This window comes from Mercurialis annua, linkage group LG5 (genome assembly GCF_937616625.2).
Source record: "Mercurialis annua linkage group LG5, ddMerAnnu1.2, whole genome shotgun sequence".
Lineage (NCBI taxonomy): Eukaryota > Viridiplantae > Streptophyta > Magnoliopsida > Malpighiales > Euphorbiaceae > Mercurialis > Mercurialis annua.
The window spans coordinates 10,412,345-10,425,087 of NC_065574.1; the positions used below are offsets into that span (position 1 = coordinate 10,412,345).

The 12,743-nt window shown below is 30.2% G+C and overlaps 2 protein-coding genes across 2 annotated transcripts; one reads left to right on the plus strand and one right to left on the minus strand.

Moving 5' to 3' along the window:
- The first annotated feature begins 656 nt into the window (after nucleotides 1-656).
- LOC126680958 (mitochondrial arginine transporter BAC2) lies at nucleotides 657-3,393 on the plus strand. Its single transcript, XM_050376278.1, has 2 exons — nucleotides 657-1,438; nucleotides 2,537-3,393. Exons 1-2 carry the CDS (start codon nucleotides 1,202-1,204, stop codon nucleotides 3,227-3,229), a joined length of 930 nt encoding a protein of 309 aa, XP_050232235.1. The 5' UTR covers nucleotides 657-1,201; the 3' UTR covers nucleotides 3,230-3,393.
- LOC126680959 (pyridoxal 5'-phosphate synthase-like subunit PDX1.2) lies at nucleotides 3,344-4,563 on the minus strand. The gene has a single exon (XM_050376279.2). The coding sequence runs from the start codon at nucleotides 4,328-4,330 to the stop codon at nucleotides 3,428-3,430; it is 903 nt and encodes a 300-aa protein (XP_050232236.1). The 5' UTR covers nucleotides 4,331-4,563; the 3' UTR covers nucleotides 3,344-3,427.
- Nucleotides 4,564-12,743: the final 8,180 nt, after the last annotated feature.

Here is a 12,743-nt window from a genome sequence, read left to right on the forward strand (position 1 = left end):
TTATATACTAATTCTTTTTAAAAGAAAAATTGGTTCAACTCAGCTTTAAATATTTTAAAACCAAACAATCTATTTATTTAGTAATTTTAAAAATGTAGTACTTTTTTCAAGAAATAATACTATTTTTTTTATGTATTTAAATGATAAATGATAAGATGCATAATGCGTAACAATCGATTCCGGCATTTTTACTTTCAAACCGAACAGGAAAACCGTTTGCACGCCCCTAATTACTACCCTTTCTTTAATCATTTAAACTTGAGTGCCATACAAAATGGATATTTCATTGATATAAAAATAAATAAACTGCCTTCACTTCAATGAAACTGATTCGATACCTGTGCTTAAGTCACCATTCACCAGACCAATGCTTAAGTCAGAATTCACCAGACCACCGATAAATCTATCAATGAAAAAGGATTGGGGGTAACGCTAGGCTGACAGGGATTATAGGTCAATTTTTATCTACACAACCCGCACACACATTATTTTATATCCAAACCATAAAAATATGCATATTTTACCATTTTAAACTACTTTTTTTTTTGCGGTACCATTTTAAACTACTTTTATAACTATAATATACATAGCACCAGATCTTTGACAAAAATAAAAAAATTTCCCATAATATTTTTATAGTTGTGACCACGTGGCAGGGTGCTATTGGGTACATGAAAAATGGACGTTGTCTGTTTCCTGTGCGGAACTTCACTTCCAACAAAATAGCAACCGGTGGCATTTGTTGTGTAGAGAACCGATTAATTCATCAATCAAAAAACGTGCTCTCTCCCCATTTCTTGCTATTACTTTCCTCTTCATTCATCCCTCTACTTTTCTTCTTCTCTACACAAATTCTTTTATCATATCATCTGCAAGTTTATTGAGTTGCAAGAAATTATAAACATAAAGATTTTTCTCTTTTAATCCGCTTTTTCCTCAGCAAGAATTCAAGATTTAGTGTCAGATAGTGATCTACAAAGAAATTTCATGACTGGTATTTTTTTTTTTTTATGATTCATATTATGCATGTGAAATTTAGAAAAAGCTGGCGGTGAATAAGGAAAAAAGTTTGTTTTGCTTGAATTAATCGATTTCATTGTTGGTTTTTTATATTAAGAAGATCAAGAATAGAGTAAACTTAGAAGAGATTCAAGATTTGTTGTGTTCATAGAGAATGAGAGCGTAAAAAAGGCGATAAGCAATGGATTTTTGGCCGGAGTTTCTTGCGAGTAGTTGGGGCAGAGAGTTTGTTGCGGGTGGTTTTGGTGGGATTGCAGGTATAGTTTCAGGTTATCCTCTTGATACTCTACGCATCAGGCTGCAGCAGAGTTCTAATTCCGGCTCCGCCTTGAGCATTCTTCGCCGTGTTGTCTCTACGGATGGGCCTTCTGCACTCTACCGAGGCATGGCTGCACCTCTTGCATCAGTCACCTTTCAGGTACTACAACAAATATCAACAGCTTTTTTTAAGAAATTTCAAGCTCGATAGATATTTTCTTGGTTATGTATTTTTGTTGTGGTTGAATTTAAACTTATCATTATTAGTCTTGTTATGATAATATTACTCATATAAGAGAAGAATTGTGTTTGGACTTTTGTTCTGTTTTTACTTTTTTCCAAAATGAGAATATCAAACTAGTTTTTGTTTATCTATATTTAGTTCTTAAATGTTCACTCTCACAAATAAATCCAATAATTCTACAATAATGGAGTTCTCGCAAACAAAAAATCCGATAAAAATCCCTTTGAACAGAGGTGTAGAGAGGCCGTGCTGAGGTGGGCAGCCGCCCCTCCTCCACGGCTTCCTACGACATATTGTTTGGCTCACAAATCTCCGGAAAAAATTGAGAGTTTGCCATAGCTTTTGAAATTGAAAGTGATGTTTGAGTGTGTTAGTAAAATACTTCACCTCGGCAGGATTGAGCTTGTGAGGACTAGAATATTGTATAAGTCTACGATAGTTGGGTTTGCTTTTTGGTCATGAAACACGTTTATGAGTTATAGTCTAAATTTTAATTTTTTTTTATCAAAGATGGTAATCGACTCTTTCGAGTCTCAATTGTTATTTGTTAGTTACGGAGGCGTGGTTCGAACTCACAAGCTCTTGATGCACTTAGAGGTGTCTTAGCTATAGACCCACATTGGCTAAATTTTAAATGATATCTCTAGTTTTGGTCTATATTTTAAACTTTATCTCTACTTATCTTTTGATATCATTATAGTATTATACAGATAGCTAGCAAATGTTATTATATGAAAAATATAGCCTATCAAGTTTCTGATGTGTTGTAGTCTTGGCCATTGTGGTCCACCTACTAGTGGATAACCTTTCTTGTTTAGTGTTTATAATTTTTATATTAAATTACAATCAGTAATCTTATCATCTCAGACTTACTATTACAGTTTCAAATTTTTATTAATTCGGACCCTAATTGAAATAATGATTGAATAATCTAAGGATACATTATTAGGGGTTAAGATTATTTTGCTAGGTTAAATGAGGTTATTGATGATATAACATGTTTGCTTGCTGCAGAATGCTATGGTTTTCCAGATATACGCTATCCTTTCGCGAGCATTCGACTCCTCTGTTTCAGCCAATGACCCTCCTTCTTACAAAGGTGTTGCTCTTGGAGGAATAGGCACCGGAGCTCTGCAGAGCATGATGCTTACTCCTGTCGAACTGGTGAAAATCCGCCTTCAGTTACATGACAAAAGTCGGACAAAACAACATCACTTAGATTGCCACAAAGGTCCAATAAGCGTTGCGAAAACCATATTCAGAACAGAAGGTTTACGAGGAATGTATCGAGGCCTAACAATCACTATCCTCAGAGATGCGCCCTCTCATGGCTTTTACTTCTGGACATACGAATACATGAGAGAACAGCTTCACCCTGGTGTCAGAAAAAATGGTCAAGAAAGCTTAAAAACAATGCTGGTAGCAGGCGGACTAGCAGGAGTGGCGAGTTGGGTCTGCTGTTATCCGTTGGACGTTATTAAAACTAGAATACAATCTCAAACTCCGTCTTCCTCCCCAAAGTACAACGGGATTGTAGATTGTTTTCGGAGAAGCGTTAGCGACGAGGGTTACAAGGTGCTGTGGCGCGGGTTGGGAACTGCTGTTGCAAGAGCTTTCGTTGTGAATGGAGCAATCTTTTCTGCTTATGAGATTGCTTTAAGATGTTTATTCAGTAATGGAAGCATTCAAACAGAGAACATAATCTAGGAGGTAGTAATTTTTCATCTGCAGCAATATATTCAAAACATATTCCAATTTAGATGCCCTTTTAAAGGGTTCAACCAATAAGTTGCTATTCAAAACACAAGGCTCAACATCAAATGAAGAACAAGTATAATTTTTATTAGTTTCATGCAAGTATTTCAACACAATGAGATGCTTTACACAGCATACAAGAACAAAACATTACGGTTCGATCCTGTCCTCTCCGAGGTTAAGTTCTGAAATCGACTCCTCCGACAATCCACAGCTACTCTCAACCAACACACGAGGATCATTATAATTCCTAACAGCCTGCACTAAACCCTTCACTCTCTTAAATGGATCAGAGCAATCAAAAACCTCACTCCCAACAAAAATTCCATCACACCCCAACTGCATCATCAATGCAGCATCAGCAGGAGTCACAATCCCACCAGCACCAAACTGCACAACAGGCAATCTCCCCATCTGCTTAGTCTGAGCAACAACATCATACGGTGCACCAATCTTTTTAGCAAAAGCAAACACCTCATCCTCATCCATATTACTCAAAACCCTAATCTCACTCATTACATTCCTCACATTTCTCACAAGTTCCGCAATATTTCCACTCCCTGATAACTCCCCTTGTATCCGTATCATCGCGGCGCCTTCTCTGACTCTCCGTAACGCCTCCCCGAGGCTCCTACACCCGCATATAAACGGCGTCCCGAAGTTATGCTTGTTGATAAAATTATCCTCATCAGCATAACTAAGCACCTCACTCTCGTCTATGTACTCGACATTAACAGCTTCGAGTATCTGGGCCTCGACGAAATGGCCGACACGGGCTCTGGCAACGACGGGAATGGAAACTGCGCGTTTAATCTGTTTGATAAGCGAAGGGTCGGGCATTCTTTGAATGCCATGACGGAGTGGTGCCTCTGATACTAGTACAGAACAAGCGCCGGCGTCTTCAGCTAGCTTTGCTTGGTGGGGATTTGTGACTTCAAGAATTGCTCCGCCGCGGAGTGTTTGAGCTAAGCCGAGCTTGATTGAGAATGGGTTCTGTTTAGAATCTGTAATGGCGGTGTTGTTGTAGACTGTCACGGTTCCTCCGTCTTCCATTTGTGAAAATGCCTCAATGAAATGGAGTAAAATATGCAGTGTGGAGAGTTTATTGTGGCTTGGGATTGGATTTTGGTTTTGGGTATCTCATCTTCTTTAAAATAGGAAGATCGGTAGGGGAAGAGAGTGGATTTGTTTGTTCGAGAAGAATCGAGATTGGTTGAGTCGGTGGGTGATGTGAAAATGTAGAAACTTCTCTTCTGATCATTCTTTTTCTTTTAAAACTAAAGTATGGACTATGGAGTCTACTTTTGTAATTCATATTATTGATCACTATCTAATTTCTCGATTTAATTGACAATTTGGCTCTTCAACTTATAAATAATAGACAATTAATATATAAATTAATTTTATAGACAAATTAGTCATGAATTTATTCATTATGGTAATTAACTCTATTTTAGCAATTTGCTCCCTTAACTTATAAACTAATTGTTATCCAAATTGGCAATTTACCTCCTCAACTTATAAACTAATTTACCTAGAATTAATTGCTCATAATCAAATTTGTGACTAGTTGGCCCATAAAATTAATTTATATATTAATTATCCATTGCTTATAAGTTGAGGGGACAAATTGCCACTTTAAATCCTAATTTCTCCGTGTCAAAACTTTTAAAAGTTTAAACTTGTAAAAAGTATAGAGAAAAATTTGAAATTTACTTTAATTATTGCATTCGATATTTTTTATATCTTAAACTAGTAACTTTTTCGGTGATTTATTAGTTTTAAATTTTTTATAAGATTGTCTTACTTTTTAAATTCTTTTATTCTTTTGTGTTCTAATATTTGAGATATACTAATTTCTTTTTAAAAAGAATAATATTTATTATTCTAGATATTTTTGTAGTTCTAAGTGTTTTTTTTAATTGTACCAACAGTATACACCGTATTTTTATAATTATTTTTTATTTTTTCGTATTTTTAAATCAACTGTGTATTTTTGTAAATAAAAAAAATCAACAAGTATTTTTTTAATTATTTTAATTTCTTTTCGATAAATGATGTAATTTCCTCTTCTGAAAAGTATATTTTCTATAAAGTTAATTATTGAAAAATTAGTATAAAGAAAATAAATATTTTCTTTACTTGCTTTACTTATTGATTTTACAAAAGTTATATTTTATTTTAATTAATTAATTAAAATTTAAAAATAATAGTATTTTCAATAATTAATTAGACTAATTAAATTAGAAGATATAATTATATTTATATTAATTTAATTAAGAAAGTAGAAGTTATCTAAATTTTTTAGTGAAATAGAATAAAAAAGTAAATCAAGCAAAAAATAAATGATACTTATTAGAGTTATACTTCATTAGTAAACTCAACCTAGTCAAGAGAGGCTTTAGTCTCCTACTAATTTTCTGATTGTAAATTTTTTGAATGAATAGAATTTTCCGCGTGCGCTCGCTCGTTGTTAAATATTAATGATATAAAAATTTATATATTATAAAAATTATAACTAAATTTCATGTCGAAATCTCCATATTATACCATTTTTATTTTAAAGTCTTTATATCCATTTTTGTTTAATAGGTATTTTTTAGACCCGCACTAACGGCAATTGAAACACATGCGATTATCGTCCATGAAAGGACTTAATAAATCAGTTGGGTTTAAGAGGTCTTTTTTGTTTGGTAATTTATTAGTTCTCAAATCTTGATACAATTGTCTTAATATTCTAATTCTTTTATATTATTTAGTGTTCTAATACAAATAGTCTTGAGATATACTAATTTCTTCTTAAGAAGAGTAATATAATTATATAATCATATACTCTTTTGAGTTCTTGTAATTAGGGGTTTAAAAGTAAACACAAGAGTAAATCTATCTATACTATATATAAAAGCACGGATGGGGGGGACAAGCACTTTTACTAAAACACCCTTTAAAATCTAGGCTTAATTACTTAAAAAACCCTCACCTTTAGTTTTGTTTTCGTTTATACCCTGACGTAGGAAAATTGGCACAAATACTCATGACCTTGTCTTTATGTTTCACCTCTACCCCAAATTTCAAAAAAAAAAGACGATTTATTAAAAACAACTAAATATAAGGGTTATTTTATATCCTTTTCTAATAAAAAAATTACAAACAAATACTTCATCTTTAAAAACGTTCAAATAAATCCTAAAATTAATTAATTTTTTTAATTTAAATAAAATAAAATAAATAAAATATATTTTTTAATTACAACCTACAATTATACTCCAATTTAAAAAACCGCTAATATTATTCCCTATTATTTATTAATAAAAAAAATTGATTTTCTAAACGGACGCAGGGAAAGGAAGAACAGCTGCTCTTCCATGGAAGGAGGACGACGGTTCCTCCTTCCACGGAAGGAGGATGGTGGCGGTGGGTGGAATTTTTTTTTTACTAAAAAAGAAGGACTATTTTAAATTTTTTTTTAAATGAAAAGAGGTAAATTTAATACCTCGATGGTAGAGGTGAAACATAAAGACAAGGTCATGAGTATATGTGACAATTTTCCTAGGTCAGGGTATAAACGAAAAAGAAGTTAAAGGTGAGGGTTTTTTAAGTAATTAAGCCTAAAATCTATTACTAATTGATGCTAAATTAAAGGTTATAAGGTCATTTACTATTTGATTATAAAATTATAATATTTATTTGAAAATACAATTGAAAGTTTAATTAAAGTAAACGACTACTCCTAAAATAAAGTAACTATTGTTTATGTAATTAAGGTAACTGTTACTATGCCTACTTCGCATACAAATACAATTCATGTGGATTGTTTACTTCTAAAAAGAGGTTTAAAAGAGTGGTTTGAGAAATTAAACTTCGTGAACAAATTTCCGTGACCAAAAATCTCAATAATTATTGTTATTTTTTCTTTACTTCTAAAACACCATGGTTCTTCCTTTTTAAACTAAAAACACATCAATGTGAAACAATTTGATAATTAAATATTTATCTCATTATTAAAATTAAAATATAGTTAGATTATCAAAATACATTAATCACCACTGCCACTTACATAATAATTTACTAAACACAATTAATTTTGTAATAATTGATATATTAAGTTAAAGTTTTATGACAATTTACAAATTAACCATAAATTAAATTATTTATTAACTATTAAAGATACGATACTATTGAGATAAGGAAGTTGTGAATTAATTTGATCTACATACGTAACTCATAAATTTCACATAATAATCAAATTAATAATTAATTTAAATATGTTTAAGTTTATTAATTAATTCTAATTTTTTTTTTGAGAATAATTAATTCTAAAATTAAAACATATATTATAGTCACTTATAATTATACTATTGAGATGAGAAAGTAGTGAATTTTAATCTAAATTAGTTGACGAGTCACGTTACGAGCCACGTGCGTAGCACGTAAAATAATACTAGTTATTATAAAACTCTCCATATATATTTTAATTAGCAGTTTAATATTTTTTTATTTGAAAATCCTATTTAATTGTCTCTAATTTTTATTTCTATTAACAATTAGAACTTTTTATTAATTTTAGATATCAAATTAGTAACATACTTGAAAGTTTACCAGTTTTTAAAAACTGAGATAGCAAATCGTTAACGAAATTGAAAGTGGAGTATTAAATTGTTTGAAAGTAAGCGTCAAAATTAACAGAATGACTTAAAAATTAATCATAGAAGGTTTGATTTAGATTATAAAAATATGCAAATGTTTCAATTTTTGAATTTAGACAATATTTTTTATTATGTGATTAAGTATTTACATGAGAGATTATTGTCCATATTTTTTTAATTATCTTAAATTGATGTATTTCTATATTCTCACATTTTATGGAATATATCTTCTTAATTAAAATAGTTAAATTCTACTTATTTATAGTCCCTTTTTAATATTTAGTACATTATTCATAACAATAAAATAGATCTTAATTAAAAATTTAGTTTTAAATAAAAATTGTGTAATATGTTCTTAACATTTATCTCTGATATAATTTTTTTTTTTAATATTTAATAATGTCTCTATAGAATGGAGCATGTAGTGATGTAGATGAATCGAACTGAGTCAAGTTTTGAGGCGTTCATGTTTGGCTCATTACATGAATGGGGTTCATGTTCGATTTATGTCCATGCGAACTTTATATAAAACGTTCATATTCAGTTCATTTAAATTTTATAGTGTTCACGTTTGATTCGTGTTGACTCATGTTCGTTCGTTAAACTGTTAAATGAAGAAGTTTGTGAACGAGCTCATGAACGAGCTCGTTTATTTAATAGCTAAACGAACAAAAACAAACATGAACCGAAACTAAATAATTTTATTGTTGTTTTTTCAAATGTTAGAAGCGCTGGGCAGTAAACTACTAGATCGTGAGTTCAAATCCTCCTACAGCCCCCCCCCCCCCCTCAATTATCAAAAAAATATATAGTTGTAACATATTAGAAAAATAAAGTATATTTAATTTAAATACGAGTAGCTAGTTCGCGAACTTTTATCAAATTTCTATACGAATCAGTTCATGAACTTTATATTGAGCTTTTATACGAGCTTGTTTGTGAACTTTTGATCAAGCTCGTTCACGAACATTTAAACGAGCTGTTCGTGAACGTAAACGAGCCGAAAACCACTATATTCATGTTCAACTCGTTTAAATAAATAAACATAAAATTAAGCGCAAACTCGGTTTGTTTATAATATGAACGAACACAAATTAAATTGTTATCGAGCCGAACGCCGAGTTGCTCGCGAGGAGCTCGGTTCGTTTACACCCCTAAAAGCATAAACACCGTTTTAAAGAGGGGGGGTAGGAATGAGTCATTGTTCAATATTGAAGGTGTACTAGAGATAAGAAAGACTTAATACATAGTTTGACCCCTGAACTTGTACCCTTTTACCCATCTAATCTCTAAACTTAACGTCTCACCTATCGAACCTCTGAACTTGTTAAATAATCCGATTTGACCCCTGAACTTGATAAATATGTAAATATTGAACCCTTCGTGTCCACCTGTCACTTGAAACATTCTAGAAGAAATTGTGTACGGAGGAGTTCAATGTTTACATATTTATCAAGTTCGAGGGTCAAATCGGGTTATTTAACAAGTTCAGGGGTTCAATAGGTGAGACGTTAAGTTTGGGGGTTAGATGGGTAAAAGGGTACAAGTTCAGGAGTCAAACTATGTATTAAGCCATAAGAAATTTATAATGGGCTTATGTATGTCATAAGGTAAACATTAAGCGCATATTTATAATTTTTTGTTTTTAAAGATGACATGGACATGGCACGTGTGTGCCGCTCAAAGCTATGACATCGCACGTGCATCGTACGTGGGTCCAATTATTGTTGTGACTTGTGTTGTGAGCCTTCAAACACTTTTATTCAAAATTTTCATCACATCAAAGCCGTCCATTCCACATGGTGGGGTCAAGTAATTATATTGTGTTTCGTTTAATTTGGAGAGTCTGATTTGAATTTCGTATACTAGAGGGATCTGCTTATATTGGTGAAACCTACGTAACGAGATCGTACGGCTGTATTTTAAAATGTCTTATACAACAAAGATCTCGAGCGTAGATTGTTTTTGTCACTTTGGTTTGAAAAAGTAGAAACAAAGGCAAATAAATGTGGTCCTTCCTGGAGCCGATTCATTTATATAAATTTGTTTGATTTTAGTTTGAAAAATACTTGCATATATTAGTGTATCACATGAAATTATCAAATTAAAAATAATTAAATATAGAACACATTACTGTGCAAGCACCCCATATAATTCACATTTTTCATTCTTAGATAAATATCTCTAATGAACTTTATAAAAGAATTAAACTCTTCAAATTAAAATAGTTCAATAATAAAATATAAATTTAATGGATTTTTTTATTATATGTATTTAGAGGAAAGCCAAAAAGTAAAATTTTATAATTTTAAGAATTAGATTTGCTAAGTAAGGAATTATAGAAAATCGACCGAAAATTAAAACAATCAAATTAATTATAAAAAATTGAATAGAATTGTAACGAAGTTATCAAATTGTATATTATTTATAGATTTAACTGTTTTAGATCAATTTACAAAAAGTCGAATCTTTTTAATTTTTTAGCATCATTACAACTTACAGTTGGTACGACAAATTCATTAGAGCATCCACAATAGAGTGCTACTTTTTATGCTAAATTTAGCATGAAAAAATGACAAAATACTAAATTTAGCATAATTTTTTAATTTTAACTCCAATGCAAAATTTTGAAATAAATGCTATAATTGCTTACTATGATAATTATTTATGTATTATTTTTATTATATTATAAAAATTTAATCATATGTTTTATAATTTTTTATAATATACTACGATCACGAACAGAAGTGATGCTCTTCGGCTTGGCAATATAGAACAAATAATAATTATTTTTTATTTGATATAATAATGAGTTATTTTAAATAGAATCGTTATGTGAATCAATAAATTAAAAATAAAATATTTATAATATGTTGGCGTGCGGTCTATAACTAAAAAATTTAATCAATCGAGATCGTAAAAATAAAAAAGATAGCATAAAATTTAAAATAAAAAAAAAACAACGCAAAAAATAATAATAGTAGAATCATACTTAAAAATGAATTTTGATTGTTTGTTCAACTTTAGCATATGCTATAATGAGTGCAAATTTTTTTTTTAGATAAAAATGAGTGCAAAATTTAACATGTAATATAGCATGTGCTAAATTTAGCATGTGCTAAATTTAGCATGTAGTATAACATTATATTGAAATGGAATTATATGTTTCAATGTTAAATTATAGCATTAACATGCTAATTTAGTATTGCATTGTGGATACTCTAATATAATATAACAATCGAAAGAATCTATTTTAAAACGTACAAAACAAAGTTAACCCCATGAATGGTCAGAACAATTATCATAACAACTTACAATTGGTAGTAAATCAATTTATAATTATGCTGTGAAAACAATAAATTTCTTAATGCAGAACTTCTATTAAGCTGTATTTTTTTAGATATTCTTTATTTTTATCACTCTACTCATTAGTAGAAAATGGAAACACAGATAAGAAAGAGTAAGATTTGAGGAGCATCTATATTTTATGCTAGAATTAGAAACCAGTGTTTAAACCGAATCAGATCGGCTGGTTTAATAGATTAACTATGAACTGAAGGACGGATCACACCGGCTCAATTATTGATTCGATTTCTAGCGTACTACTAGAAATAATAGTAAAAAGATATATTAATCAATAATAAAATATCTTGTTTTTTGATTATTTTTGTTTATGATCCAAATTTTAAAGTCATCAATTTTAGCTATATTTTCAATTTTTAGTTTAAAGTGTAACTATTTTTTTAAGGGCTAATCCTCTGAAAAATCCCTCACCTTTTAACCCCCTTTCGTTTGCACCCTCACCTTTTAAAATCGTCAATTGTATTCTAATTATCACCTTTTAATTTCAATTGCACCCTTAAAGTATTAAATTGACCTCTTTTTCACCCGAAAAAGTTCAAATCAATGCTTTATATTTCAATATATAATTTAAATAGTCCTCAATGTCAAATTCTCAACAATAAAACCATCTTCTTTAAAAAAAATTAATTAAACTAAATTTTTTAATAAAAAATAAAATTTTGCCCAAATCTAGGCTGTTTACAGCTCCGGCTGTTCTTCAGACCGCCGGAAGATTTTTCCGGCGGTCAGTTTGTGGTGGTCGATTTTTTTAAATTATTGAAGATGTTTTTTTTTAAATTTTAACATTGGGTATTATTTAAAATATTTGTTAAAATATAAAGTATTGATTTGAATGTTTTTCATTGAAAAGAGGCCAATTTAGTATTTCAAGGGTGCAATTGAAATTGAAAGGTTGTAATTAGGGTAAAATTGGCGATTTTGAAAGGTGAGTGTGCAAACGAAAAAGGGTTGAAAGGTGAGAGGTTTTTCAGAGGTTTAGCCTTTTTTTTAACTCAAAGTTGAAAATTCAAATAAACCCTTAATATTTGAATTCTTAATAGTAAAAAGAAAAAAACTAAATGTTTTGAGTTCAGTTCACAAAGGGGACAAAATGTTGGTGAATTTTGAAGGATTATGAAAAAGGCTTGGGAGATTATGAAAAAAACTTGAAGTTTATAAAGAAAAAGCTACAAGAGTCAGAAGTGTCAATTACGGTGTCATACCGTCACGATAACAGAACTGCACCCTATGTATTTAATATAAGCGCGCGTTGAAAACGTAAATGACGTAAATTTATAAATATATGTATATATTGATATATACGTCATATATCAGAAATGTAACAGATTTTTATCTTTAAAAAAAAGTCGGAAAGATAAGATATTTTTGGATGATTTATAATAAAATAAAATCCAATTTTTTTGAAGTTTCAAAGAAAAAAATGGAATTTCTTTTTGTCGTAAAAGAAAGAAAAAAAA